This window comes from Mizuhopecten yessoensis, unplaced genomic scaffold (assembly GCF_002113885.1).
Source record: "Mizuhopecten yessoensis strain PY_sf001 unplaced genomic scaffold, ASM211388v2 scaffold4511, whole genome shotgun sequence".
Classification (NCBI taxonomy): domain Eukaryota; kingdom Metazoa; phylum Mollusca; class Bivalvia; order Pectinida; family Pectinidae; genus Mizuhopecten; species Mizuhopecten yessoensis.
The window spans coordinates 569,769-582,319 of record NW_018405583.1 but is presented as its reverse complement, the minus strand read 5'-3'; the positions used below and the strand labels follow the sequence as shown (position 1 = coordinate 582,319).

Below are 12,551 nucleotides of genomic sequence, written 5' to 3'. Positions count from 1 at the left end.
CGTTATTTATCAAAGAATCACTTTTATATTGATATAGCATTTAAATACATTTAAGAGCTGTTATATACTAAAGTTATTTTAAAATGCAACAACACATGTAAAGTCAAGCGTTTTTCTTATTTGGCGTATAGACTTTAAAGCTTGTTCCGTTGTAAACTTTCCTATTTCCGGTGTTTCCCGGCTGAGAAGAAAGAACAATTTTCTGCGCGCTTTCCACCATTATTTTGTTTTTGCTTGCTTTGCAGGATCATGAGTTCTGCAAGCAAGGTATGGTCGCTACATTGGTTTTGTTGTAACTATGCATATGCTGTACGTGTAACTAGATAACCCTTTCGATTTTTCCGAGAAAAGGGGACGATTCGTCACAGATTTTAAGCACAATTTTCATTTAATAATTATGGACGAGTTGTCTGTATCCTATGTTATTGCTACAATCTTAGTCTTTTCGGCCCATATTTAAAATTTTACTTTCTATCAATATTTGATAGATTTAAATAATTGAAGATTATATTAACATTATTCTGAGTGAAAATAAAATGTAAACAAAATTGACAGGTCATTTTATTATAGACTTGAGTTTCCTCTGGCACTAACACCAGACTTAGACATTTTGATATATAGATGTCTGGTGTGGGGCCAGAGCGGACTGCTATATGAATACGTGGAATTCTCCGACACGGTTTGGTATCGGAGAGTTATGAGGTGCTGATAGACTGACAACAAAAATCTACTATGACACAACACAAACCACACATATATTGATAAATGGATGATTTATTGACCCAAATCAGCTCTTATTATCACCAATAGCTGCTAAATTCCTTCAGTAGAGTCCTCAATTTTCAATCATTCGAAATTTCCCACCTCTGCAATTGCAATTTTTTTAGGCCTTTAAACACGAAACCGTATATATATTGTTAAGCCATTTCTCAATTTACACCAACCACGATTGTCATATCGCACAACGTTCGTTCATCGTCTGCACAAATGTGCGCAAGCAATAATCATCCAGAATTTTATCATTTGCACATCGTCCGCACAATGCACATTGTGTAACGTTGTGCGATCCCACAACTGAATATGAAAACATGGAATTATCTGACACCGTTTGTTGTTGGAAAATTTGAGGAGCTGACAACAAAAATCATCTATGGCACAACACATACCTCACATGAATTTATAGATGGTTTATTTATTTATCAAAAAAAACATTCTTATTATCACCAACCGTTGCTAAATTTCGTCAGCTGAGACCTTGGTATTAATTCGTTCAAAGTTTCACACCCGAGCAACACTGTTTGTAGGTTATGCAAATAACACTTGGGTGATCACTAATCAATGAAAGGAGATTATCCAGAATTCTTTTAAATAGAAAAATAATTTCTGTTTTGTTCTGGATAATAACGGTCTATTAATTAGTAACTCCTGTGTAATTTGCATAATATATAAAATGGAGTTGAAGTGCGCTCTGGCCCCACACTAGACATCTATCAGTCAAAATGTCGAAGTCTAGATCTGGTGTCGGGGCCAGAGAGAACCTCCAGCTATCCTATGTGTTGCTGATTTCATATTTGAAGATTCTTTATTTTTTTTCGTCCTTACAAAACTTCACCTGGTCCCAAGGATCCAACAATTTTTTCAAACAACTTCTTCTTAATCCCCGATTGTAATTTGATGTGAAGCATGCCTATAGGTGGTTAGGATTCAAAGGGCCAAAAAGGGGATAATTTGGCCATATTTAATTTAAGTAACTTTTCTCTAGAACCAAGTACCGTAATGGATATAACTCTTGTTTAGTTGGAAGCATTTTCAGGTGGTGGTGATTCAAAATTGTACAAATGGAGGGGCTGACACCCACTCCCCCAGGTGACACATTAATGATATCAGAATTGACCCTGACAACTGGCCACACTCCTGCAGACTTATTCCTGGGTCATAACCTTTACAGTATTGATTATTAGAATCGGTGGTGTAGCAACACCTTTAGGGACTTAGTCACTGGGTCATAACATGGAAACCATTGAGATTGTCCAACAGGAATTACCCTATTCCTAGCACTAGATAATTTGCCATACATGGTACTGTTTTTATTGAGAACTTTTTGACCATGATTGCTTAAATATCCAGGTGAGCGATACAGGGCTTCCTGTTAGATACTGAAACTGTTGGGCATGGAAAGGTCTTGAATCCAAAAAAATCAATTGCAATGTAAAACACTTTAGATTCTAAATGAAGAAATCATGTGGCGAAATCTGAAATCTGATAGTTCACAATAATCTTGTTGACAAACTAATTGTGTAAAATACTGAAATAATTACAGTAGTTGTATTGTTCCATAGGTTGGTGAGATATTCACTGCTGCTGGGGCGGCCTTCAGTAAGCTTGGAGACCTTACCATGCAGCTACACCCAACAGCAGAGCCCAGCCCTTCAAGGTGAGACAGTTATTCACTTAACAAGATAAAACATAAACACGGTAACTGAAATAAAACTATTTGGAAGAGTTATAGAATTATGTTTGATATTCAGTCACAACTTGACAACTTGATAAATAAGCCAAATAAGCTATAACGTGCAAAAAACATGATATTTAAGTGAGATTGTTAAGGAAAAACCCTGAGGCACCCCTAGGCCTGTTAGTCATGTGATGTTCAGTTGTGAAATTCGACTTCTTATGATTTCTAGTAGTGTACATGTACAATATGTGCTATTGACCTTTGAACAGTGGGAAGTGGACACAACAAGAAATTGATCTGTTGAGAAACACTGTAAAAAGATTTGGTGATGACTTGGACAAATTAAGTGACGTAATTAAGTCGAGGACAATGTGAGTACGGGTTCTTGTTTAAAGTTTTAATGTTTAAATCAAGTCCTTTTTTGTTTGTTAGGTCACATGTTAGTACATAATTGTACATTTATTTGTACATGTATAAAACTTTTGAATGTTGAACCCTATTTTATATTTATTGCTTTTAATTAGCTCACATGTGCTCAAACTTCAACTAAGAGCGACATATATCTACTTATTTTTAGTTAATATTCTGACAAGGATATTATGTGTACTATCTTAGGATAACCAGTGGTAGTTGAAGGTCCAGTTGACATGTTAAAATCTGATTGGATTGATAAATGTAGCAAATTTGGACCAGGACATTTTTGTTGACCAGATAACTTGGGTCGGTTGTAGTGTTAGTATGAGAAGTCCAGAGTTGGAATCCTGGTCTAGTGCTGCTGCTGTTTTTTTCATTTCTCATATTTTTTTTTACAAGTCTCTCAAGATATGGTTTTCTTTCCAGAAATGTTATAACAAGGCTACATCTGTATAAGTCATACCAGCAAAAAGTTGGTTTCAATTGTGAGGTCACAATTTTTGTCAGTGGTACTGGGATCCTTAAAAATTAAACCATTAAATGCTGTTGTTCACTGCTTAAACACTGTTCGATTGTCAGTATTAACATATTGTACCCATCTCTATACCAAACAATGAACTATATTTAAATAATCATTTTATAGGAGTGTTGGTATTCCATTGACAATTTAATGGCATAAGTTGTGAGAAAATATTGTGGTATGATGTCATTGAATTTTTAATTTATAATTGTATTATTTTGGTCAGCACCCAGATTCGAACACAAATGAAGCGGAAGTCGTTTGAGGATGCAGGTCTGCCCCAGCCCACAGACTCCCCAAAGAAGGTGGTAATGGAGAAAAAACTTGTTGCCGTGGCTGCTGCTCCTACTACTGCTGCTGTGGGCGGGGAACCACAAGCAAAGAAACAGAAGAATGGTAAACTGCTATTTTGTTTGTTCTATTTTTTTAAATTGTTATCTTTAAATGACATCAAATGCAAGGAAACAAGAATACATAGAACAGCCTCTAACTCTTTTATTACCAACTGATATATGGGTTACATATAGATCTCAGTTATCTTAATTTAATATACCTCTACTCTATTTACTCTATATAAAAGTAATTGGTTAAATCAAATATATCCCCTCTTTTGCCTGACTGTGTTTTAGTCCTGTGTGTTGGTCTGGGAACCTTCTGAACTAAAACACACCTACACTCGGGTGTTTCCGCCGAGCCAATCAGGTGAGAGGTGGGCGGAGCTTGTTACCGAACTCGGTAGCAACGCGCGAGGTGGGCAGAGCTTGCTACCGAACTCAAAATAGCTTATATATTTCAATTCACTATAGTTACACTTTGCATTTGGCTCCATTGCCATCAAAAGGGTAGTTGGGACGTGAAGCTATACAGCTTATGGTTTACAAATATTTTGTAGTTAAAACTATCTCTCCAGTGTGTATTGGTATAATAAAACGGTTAAAGTATGGGGTTGAGGGATATAGCAAGTTTCTGGTGTCCCTTGACCATGCCTATTTCCCGAGGCAAACCTGGTCACAGGACACCAGAAACCTGCTATATCCCTCAACCCCATACTTTAACTGTATATTAACCAGATGATCAAGTCCGTTCAACTACTTTTTAAATTATTGCATGTATCACACATACTAGTACGGTATGTGTTTTTACTTTGGGCTCCATGTTCCTATTAGATGTATGATTTAATTATTGATTTTAGGCATAGTTGATTATTATTTAATATGTTATCCTTTCAAAAGGTGAATAACTGTTAAAAGGAAAGAAGGCTTAATATTGCTATGATATGGAAATATGTAAGCTTTTCAAGAGAAGAATGAGGCTCAATGTAACCAAGAACCTGTACAGTAGTAGGGTCGTGGACGTGTGGAACTCTCTCCCAAATATAGTTGTAGAGGCCCCCTCCCTGAATAGTTTTAAATCCCGGCTTAACAATCACTGGCGTCATCATCACCAAAGATTTGTACCTACATGTTACTCACAACCGGACATAATTTAAGTATAGTATCAAGATGCGTCCCAAGAAGCTGGATCAGCTTACATTGACATCAACACTACATGAAAACTACATGAAAGACACCTTTTTTAAAATATTTAGAGTTTCCTGTAATTTTTTGGGGTTTCTCTTTAATTGGGGCAAGCATCGATCAATACTCTTGATTACTTGTCCAGCATAGTCTTTCAAAACAGTGAAACCTTGCTATGCTGCTAACATTTGTCCAGAGAAATGTTGGTGTTATAATATAGGTAAGGCAAAGGAATTGTATAAAGGAATTCTTAAAAAAAAAGAGGACATTGTAATATGTTAGCTATAATATACAACATTTAATCAATGATAAACGAGGTGGCAAATGAAACGAAGGGCATTACATCAAGGTGTTCCTGTATTACATGTTTTACATGTAATATAAACATTTCTTATTTGTGTTAAACAAACCTTTGTCATCGACATATAATTATCAATATTCAGATGTAGTTCACAATCAAAACCACATATGGAAAAGATGACTGCAGAAAGTTCATTTTGTATTCTAGACTATCTTACCTACCAGTGAATTCATTGTATGGTGAGTGTTAGTCAGAGAGTTTCAGGGGTCACGGTGTAAACAAAGTGTAAATGCTCTAGTTGGTGAAATGTGGATATTCCTTGGCTGAAAATGCTAAAAAAATCAGGGATCAGTCTAGGATTTGGAGGAGATATATTTTTGTAAAGTTTTGGGATAATTGATTTAAAAGTTATCAGTGAAAAATTCAAAATAGCCAAAGACAAATGCTAGGTGTTTTCCTGTCAGTAAAATGATAGATATTCACATGCTGTAAATGTGTGCCTGTGTACTCATATACTGGAACATGAAAGAAAGGCTATCCAAACATTGTGTCTCACCGGGTGTCAGAGTAGAAAGGTTAATATATTGTATCTCACATGATGTCAGATTAGAAAGGATAATCTGACCAATATATTGTCTCACCGGGTGTCAGATTAGAAAGGTTAATATATTGTATCTCACATGATGTCAGATTAGAAAGTTTAATCTGACCAATATATTGTCTCACCGGGTGTCAGATTAGAAAGGTTAATATATTGCATCTCACATGATGTCAGATGAGACAGGTTAATGTGACCAATATATTGTGTCCCACCAGGTGTCAGATTAGACAGGTTAATCTGACCAATATATTGTGTCCCACCAGGAGTCAGATTAGACAGGTTAATCTGACCAATATATTTTGTCTCACCAGGTGTTAGATTAGAAAGGTTAATATATATTGTATCTCACATGATGTCAGATTATAAAGGTTAATCTGACCAATATATTGTCTCACCGGGTGTCAGATTAGAAAGGTTATTATATTGTATCTCACATGATGTCAGATTAGAAAGGATAATCTGACCAATATATTGTCTCACCGGGTGTCAGATTAGAAAGGTTAATATATTGTATCTCACATGATGTCAGATGAGACAGGTTAATATGACCAATATATTGTGTCCCACCAGGTGTCAGATTAGACAGGTTAATCTGAACAATATATTGTGTCTCACCAGGTGTCAGATTAGACAGGTTAATCTGACCAATATATTTTGTCTCACCAGGTGTCAGATTAGAAAGGTTAATCTGACAAATATATTGTGTCTCACCAGGTGTTAGATTAGAAAGGTTTATATATTGTATCTCACATGATGTCAGATTATAAAGGTTAATCTGACCAATATATTGTCTCACCAGGTGTTAGATTAGAAAGGTTAATATAATGTATCTCACATGATGTCAGATTAGAAAGGTCAATCTGACCAATATATTGTGTCTCACCAGGTGTCAGATTAGACAGGTTAATCTGAACAATATATTGTGTCTCACCAGGTGTCAGATTAGACAGGTTAATCTGAACAATATATTGTGTCTCACCAGGTGTCAGATTAGAAAGGTTAATCTGACAAATATATTGTGTCTCACCAGGTGTTAGATTAGAAAGGTTTATATATTGTATCTCACATGATGTCAGATTAGAAAGTTTAATCTGACCAATATATTGTCTCACCGGGTGTCAGATTAGAAAGGTTAATATATTGTATCTCACATGATGTCAGATTAGAAAGGTCAATCTGACCAATATATTGTGTCTCACCAGGTGTTAGATTAGAAAGGTTTATATATTGTATCTCACATGATGTCAGATTATAAAGGTTAATCTGACCAATATATTGTCTCACCGGGCGTCAGATTAGAAAGGTTAATATATTGTATCTCACATGATGTCAGATGAGACAGGTTAATATGACCAATATATTGTGTCCCACCAGGTGTCAGATTAGACAGGTTAATCTGAACAATATATTGTGTCTCACCAGGTGTCAGATTAGAAAGGTTAATCTGACAAATATATTGTGTCTCACCAGGTGTTAGATTAGAAAGGTTAATATATATTGTATCTCACATGATGTCAGATTATAAAGGTTAATCTGACCAATATATTGTCTCACCGGGCGTCAGATTAGAAAGGTTAATATATTGTATCTCACATGATGTCAGATGAGACAGGTTAATCTGACCAATATATTGTGTCCCACCAGGTGTCAGATTAGACAGGTTAATCTGACCAATATATTGTGTCTCACCAGGTGTCAGATTAGACAGGTTAATCTGACCAATATATTGTGTCTCACCAGGTGTCAGATTAGAAAGGTTAATCTGACAAATATATTGTGTCTCACTGGGTGTCAGATTTGACAGGTTTCACTGAATAATCAATGAGGATGTATCCCTGTTTTCCAATTGGTGGCACGTCACATATACAGAACACTTTTTCCACCTTTGACTACCTAATTTTTTGTTTGTAAAAATTGTTAGTTCTGTATTTAAATCTTTTACTTTTAACAAGGCTTTCAGTTGGCCCCTGACAAATAGAATATTCTGAGTAATTGCAGTTTTCTCCCCAGAATGTTTTGAAAGAAGCAGCATGGTAACTTTAGATTTACTATGAATATATAGCAGAGAAGATCTAGGATAGCAGCATGGCAAGAAATTATAGGAGCATGGTGCCATGCTGCAAAAACAGCCTGGGGAGAACACTGAATTGTGTCATATAGACCTTCCATTTAAAACCCAAGAGTCAAAGCTCATTTTGGGAAGTCAAAAACATACTCTCAAAGGTGTACTGAAAGCCTTGTTTGATACAAAAACACTTTACCGTATTTGTTAGAACATTTAGTATTTTGTTTGCTTTTTCCATGTTTTTTATTTGTTCGTTGAGAACTTTGTTGTGGTTACTGTTTAATTTACAGATGTGACACTCAGTGCGTTGAACGCTCCTGAAAGTGATGTTGACATTGAAGGTGATTCCTCATCCTCTAAAAAATTAGAGTTTGACTCAGGTATGGAATAGAATTATGCTAGAATTACAACTGCTATGTGACCACGAGGTTGTAAAACCTCCATAACCTAAAGTATTTATCAATAAATTAAGTAAATTCTTTGGCCAAAAACAATAACAATTGAAATAAAAAGAAAGAAAAAAGGAAATTCTAGACCTGGTACCTACTGACCAGCCTTACGTTGAAGTGATAAGGTATATATTTTTTTTTAAAGATTAAGGTAAGTTAAACTAGAAATAAAAGAAAACTGCCAACATGAGTGCTGTACCGTTAATGTAATAAACAGTTCATATCCAATGCCACAGGAAAATGAGATTACACCAGTGTTTTAACTTGATGATAGACCCATAGACATTAACACTGTAGGTCCATGGGAACCAGTTACCTCAAAGACCAAGTTGTCTGTGAAGTTTGATCCTAGGATGTGTATGGTTCGGTGATAAGTGTAGTAGTGACGAGAAAAACTTTACTATTAAGTTAATCTTCTTTATCATTTCCTTAATGTCATGATATCAATATAAATAATGTATATAAGTAAAATTCTCTTGGTCGAGGTCTGGTCTATGAATATTTCAGTATGTCTTTAGGAAATGTATGACAGAATATAGACGTATATATAACTTAAAAATAAAGAATAACTTCGAAATTCTGATAATAATTGATCATCATTAGGTTGACATTTTTTCTGTGGAACCTATTCCTCATACCTGTAACCAACAGTCCAGTGCATATTAAGAGATACTTATTATAACACAGATTGGGGATATCATTTATTTGTATTTATGTTATCATAAACAGATAGGGGTCCAGCCTATTGTTACATATCATCTGCTAAAATAGACGTTTTGTTAGCAGATGTTGTAACACTTCAACAAATTCTTTTTAAAACTGTTATAATGATTTTTTATGTTACAGATGTTGATTCCAGTATGCTGTGACTAAAGATACAAGGTTTCATCAATGCTATAACTTGCTTGTTAAAAGACTTTGTAAAGCAGTCTTCAGCTGACTAGTCGTCTCAAAGTCCAATTTTCCTTCTCATGTGTAATATCACGGAATTAGATTAGACTTCCTTAGTCCGTGGTAATATGTGTATGGACAAAAAAACACTGTTGAGAAAATCTTATTTTTTTTACCTCAAAGATTTTTATCACAATCGTCATAACCACCGATGTTGTCACATTTATCCATTTTTTTGGAAAATGTGTGTGTGTGTGTTTGTGTGTGTGAAGCTGTGTGTATATGTATGACTTTATGTGTGGTTTAAGAGAGTAAATATTGCTTGATTACTTCTGAGGTCATTTATTAAAACCAAGATCTTATAATGTCAGAGAGAAAATAAATAATTTTTGATTACCCCCCTTTCATTTCACATACTTTTCAAAAAAGATGTTTATCAAATATGATATGGAATATTAGAAATACAAAGACTGTTATAGCTATAAAAATTGTTTGATATCATAATGTTATTATCCTTCAACTTATGTATGAAGTAGATATGATGCTGAATGAATTCGGATGATTTTTACATTAAAAAAAATTGTGAAAATACATGCATACATTTTACTCATATCTAATTGTCATTAGTCATTAAGGTATTTTGTAACCAATTAAAATGGCTGAAAATTTCCCAGATGGCTGTGTGAAAGAATTTTTATAAAATTGGCAAAACAAATGCCCTGTAAGAAGCTAAGGGAGGTAACTCCATTGACTTGTGGGTGTACAAGGGAAGAGAGATGATCCTAGAGAGAGTGTGTATATAACAAGTTTTATGTTGGTAGGCAGCATCGATACAAGGCATTGCATTGTAAATTGTTTGTGTACATAATGTGTAGCTTTAAAGTTTTTACTGTAAGTTCAATTTTATATTTAAATGTTTTAGTAACAGCAGTCTTCATCTTGTTCATTGTAAAAAAGCATTCTCATTTCTTTTTGTAAATATGTAGTATAATTATCATTGTTGATATAAGTCCACTTCGGTATAAACCATGATGTGTTCCGTGCCACAGAGGTCTGTCATAATGTGTGAATTTTAAGAAATTGGCCATTTTCTAACTGCTGTATATATTCACAATTTAGAGGGATAAATTTCATTGTTAAAATATACATACAACATGTATTGATTTTTTAGGACTTTATGTCCCGGACCATAACTGATTCAGAAAATCATGTTCCTGATGTAATTCGTAAGAGCACATTTGATACATTGTTGGGCGGATAAGAAGAATTAAAATAGGTATATGTAACATCTCATCTATTCAGACGTCGGCCTGACACAGAGTAGTAATACCTCGACATAAGGCTTGACGGAAAATTCAATTCTCAGATTTGCTGTAAAACAAAACAAAATTATAGTGTTATGTTCCTCGCTTTATTTACCACCTCGTTTTCCCAAAAAATATTTGAAGGCTTTTTCTCTTCTTTTTTTTAACAAAGGAAGTTTCCCTCGATGTATTGCCAAACCCATCTTTAACACCAAAATTTCTCAAATGGTGACCACATACTAGAGAGCTCATCTACATGTTTATGTAAGACATTAGTATCCCTCTCCCTGAGAAAGACGAACTAAAGATTGGCTGTGTTAAACATATACCAGCAGTCAATCATCCAGTTATTTGATACCTGGTACCTCTAGTAGAATTTTCTCATCAAGGCCTTTACAAGAATATCCTAACCTCGAGATTTTTCAAGTGGATGGGGCAAGGTTGATGAGGATGACTTCTAGCATGTCTTAATTCCTTTTCTCTGTGATTGTAAACATGGTACTGTTCTTTATAGTAACACAATCTGCGTATAAAACAATGTCAAAGCTGACATGGATTAACAGGAAAACTTGATGCAGGTTTTTTGTGTGAGAATCTCAAAAAAATCAGGAAAGAGCTGTGATGTCCTTTTGTGTGTAAAGCAGATAATTGAACATTCAAAATCTTGTTATATAAATTGTTAAGTGATAAACTAGTGTGTTTTAACAAATTCAATAATTATGTTTCTGACTAGCTCATCTTCAAAAGGGGCAGAATTTTACTGTGAAAATTTGAGCAAATAGCTTGCATTGTTTGTAATGTGTTAATGAGTACCATACTGTGTATAGTGAAACCTGTCTTATCCGACATCTGAGTATTCTGAAAACCTATAATCCAACATGTTATATTTCTTATGAAAACTGCTATATATATAAAAGAATTGTGTATTTTGACCTTTAACCCTTTCACCCCTGTGTAACTTCAGTAGACTCTACTTTGCATTGGTCAGGAGGAGTTCATTATGGTCTGCAGGGGTGAAAGGGTTAAATATTCTCACAGGGTGTCAGATTTGTCAGGTTTCACTGAACTATGATTATGTCTGTTTTATTTGTGTAAAAATGATACAATAAAATGTAAGAAAGAAAAAAACTTGTCTTTATATGGTTTTGTGAAGAATTCCAACACATTTACATTCACCACTGAACATGTACTACAATATACATAAAGATAATATATAACTAATACAGAATTGATATAAATAATTTATTACTGTAACAACCAAGGAATATGAGGGGAAAATACTGCCTTACTGGCAAGACCCCGGGACTCACTCACTAGTTCAGCAACATCAATATCAGTTATGGTATTCATGAGATATCTTGCATAGAAGGTTAAGTCAAACGTTGGTATAGTGTAACCTTAGTTACCACTCAACCTTGATAGACAATCTTCAAAACCTAACGTCACGCTACCACAATTCATACACGGTTAGAAAATGGTTTGAATTGTACTTTAAAATTGAATTTGAGCATTTTCCTTTGACAATATAACAAAAGATATATTTATCAGCACTTCGCGATGACTTCAAAGTAAACATATCGGAAAACCAGTAAAAACGGTGCATGTCAACAAAATTTTTGAAGATTTTGAAGGGGTTAAATATAAGCATGTTTAAATGTTGATTTCTGGTCTTTCGAGTTAACATTCTATTTTCAAAAACAAATTACTTATAATTTAAACTTTTCTGAAAAGGAACCACCATAGTAAGTCTTTGTCAAGAATCAAGAAACATTCCAGATACAAGATCTGAATTTTTAAATATCGCTGAAAAACTGTCAAAATTGTACCAATTGTGGTTGTGTGACGTTAAGGTGTAGAAGTCTTATGTTATCCTACAAATCTGTGGACTGTCGTGAGATATCCTGTACACAATATTTACTATGAAAATACTAACAAACAATTATATATTCCTCTCCACTAAGCTGGGTGAATATTAATCATTCACAAAACAAAGAGTCCTAGAGGACCTGTATTGCTCATCTACATATTTCAGTA

At 34.5% G+C, this 12,551-nt stretch overlaps 1 protein-coding gene across 3 annotated transcripts; it reads left to right on the top strand.

The window, feature by feature from the left end:
- The first annotated feature begins 144 nt into the window (after positions 1-144).
- On the top strand, positions 145-11,052 carry LOC110449163 (chromatin complexes subunit BAP18-like). Of its 3 annotated transcripts, none has more exons than XM_021495845.1 (6): positions 145-267; positions 2,340-2,434; positions 2,725-2,826; positions 3,616-3,785; positions 8,164-8,253; positions 9,169-11,052. In XM_021495845.1, exons 1-6 carry the CDS (start codon positions 250-252, stop codon positions 9,189-9,191), a joined length of 498 nt encoding a protein of 165 aa, XP_021351520.1. In that variant the 5' UTR covers positions 145-249; the 3' UTR covers positions 9,192-11,052. The 3 variants fall into 3 exon arrangements, with proteins under 3 accessions (XP_021351520.1, XP_021351521.1, XP_021351523.1); XM_021495846.1 differs by lacking the exon at positions 8,164-8,253 and adding an exon at positions 5,415-5,446; XM_021495848.1 differs by lacking the exon at positions 2,725-2,826.
- Positions 11,053-12,551: the final 1,499 nt, after the last annotated feature.

Excerpts from the sequence above, each read along its gene's own strand:
- LOC110449163 (XM_021495845.1), top strand. Across the intron at positions 2,827-3,615 it reads GTAATTAAGTCGAGGACAAT|CACCCAGATTCGAACACAAA; the intron begins GTGAGTACGGGT and ends TATTTTGGTCAG. Across the intron at positions 8,254-9,168 it reads AAAATTAGAGTTTGACTCAG|ATGTTGATTCCAGTATGCTG; the intron begins GTATGGAATAGA and ends TTTATGTTACAG.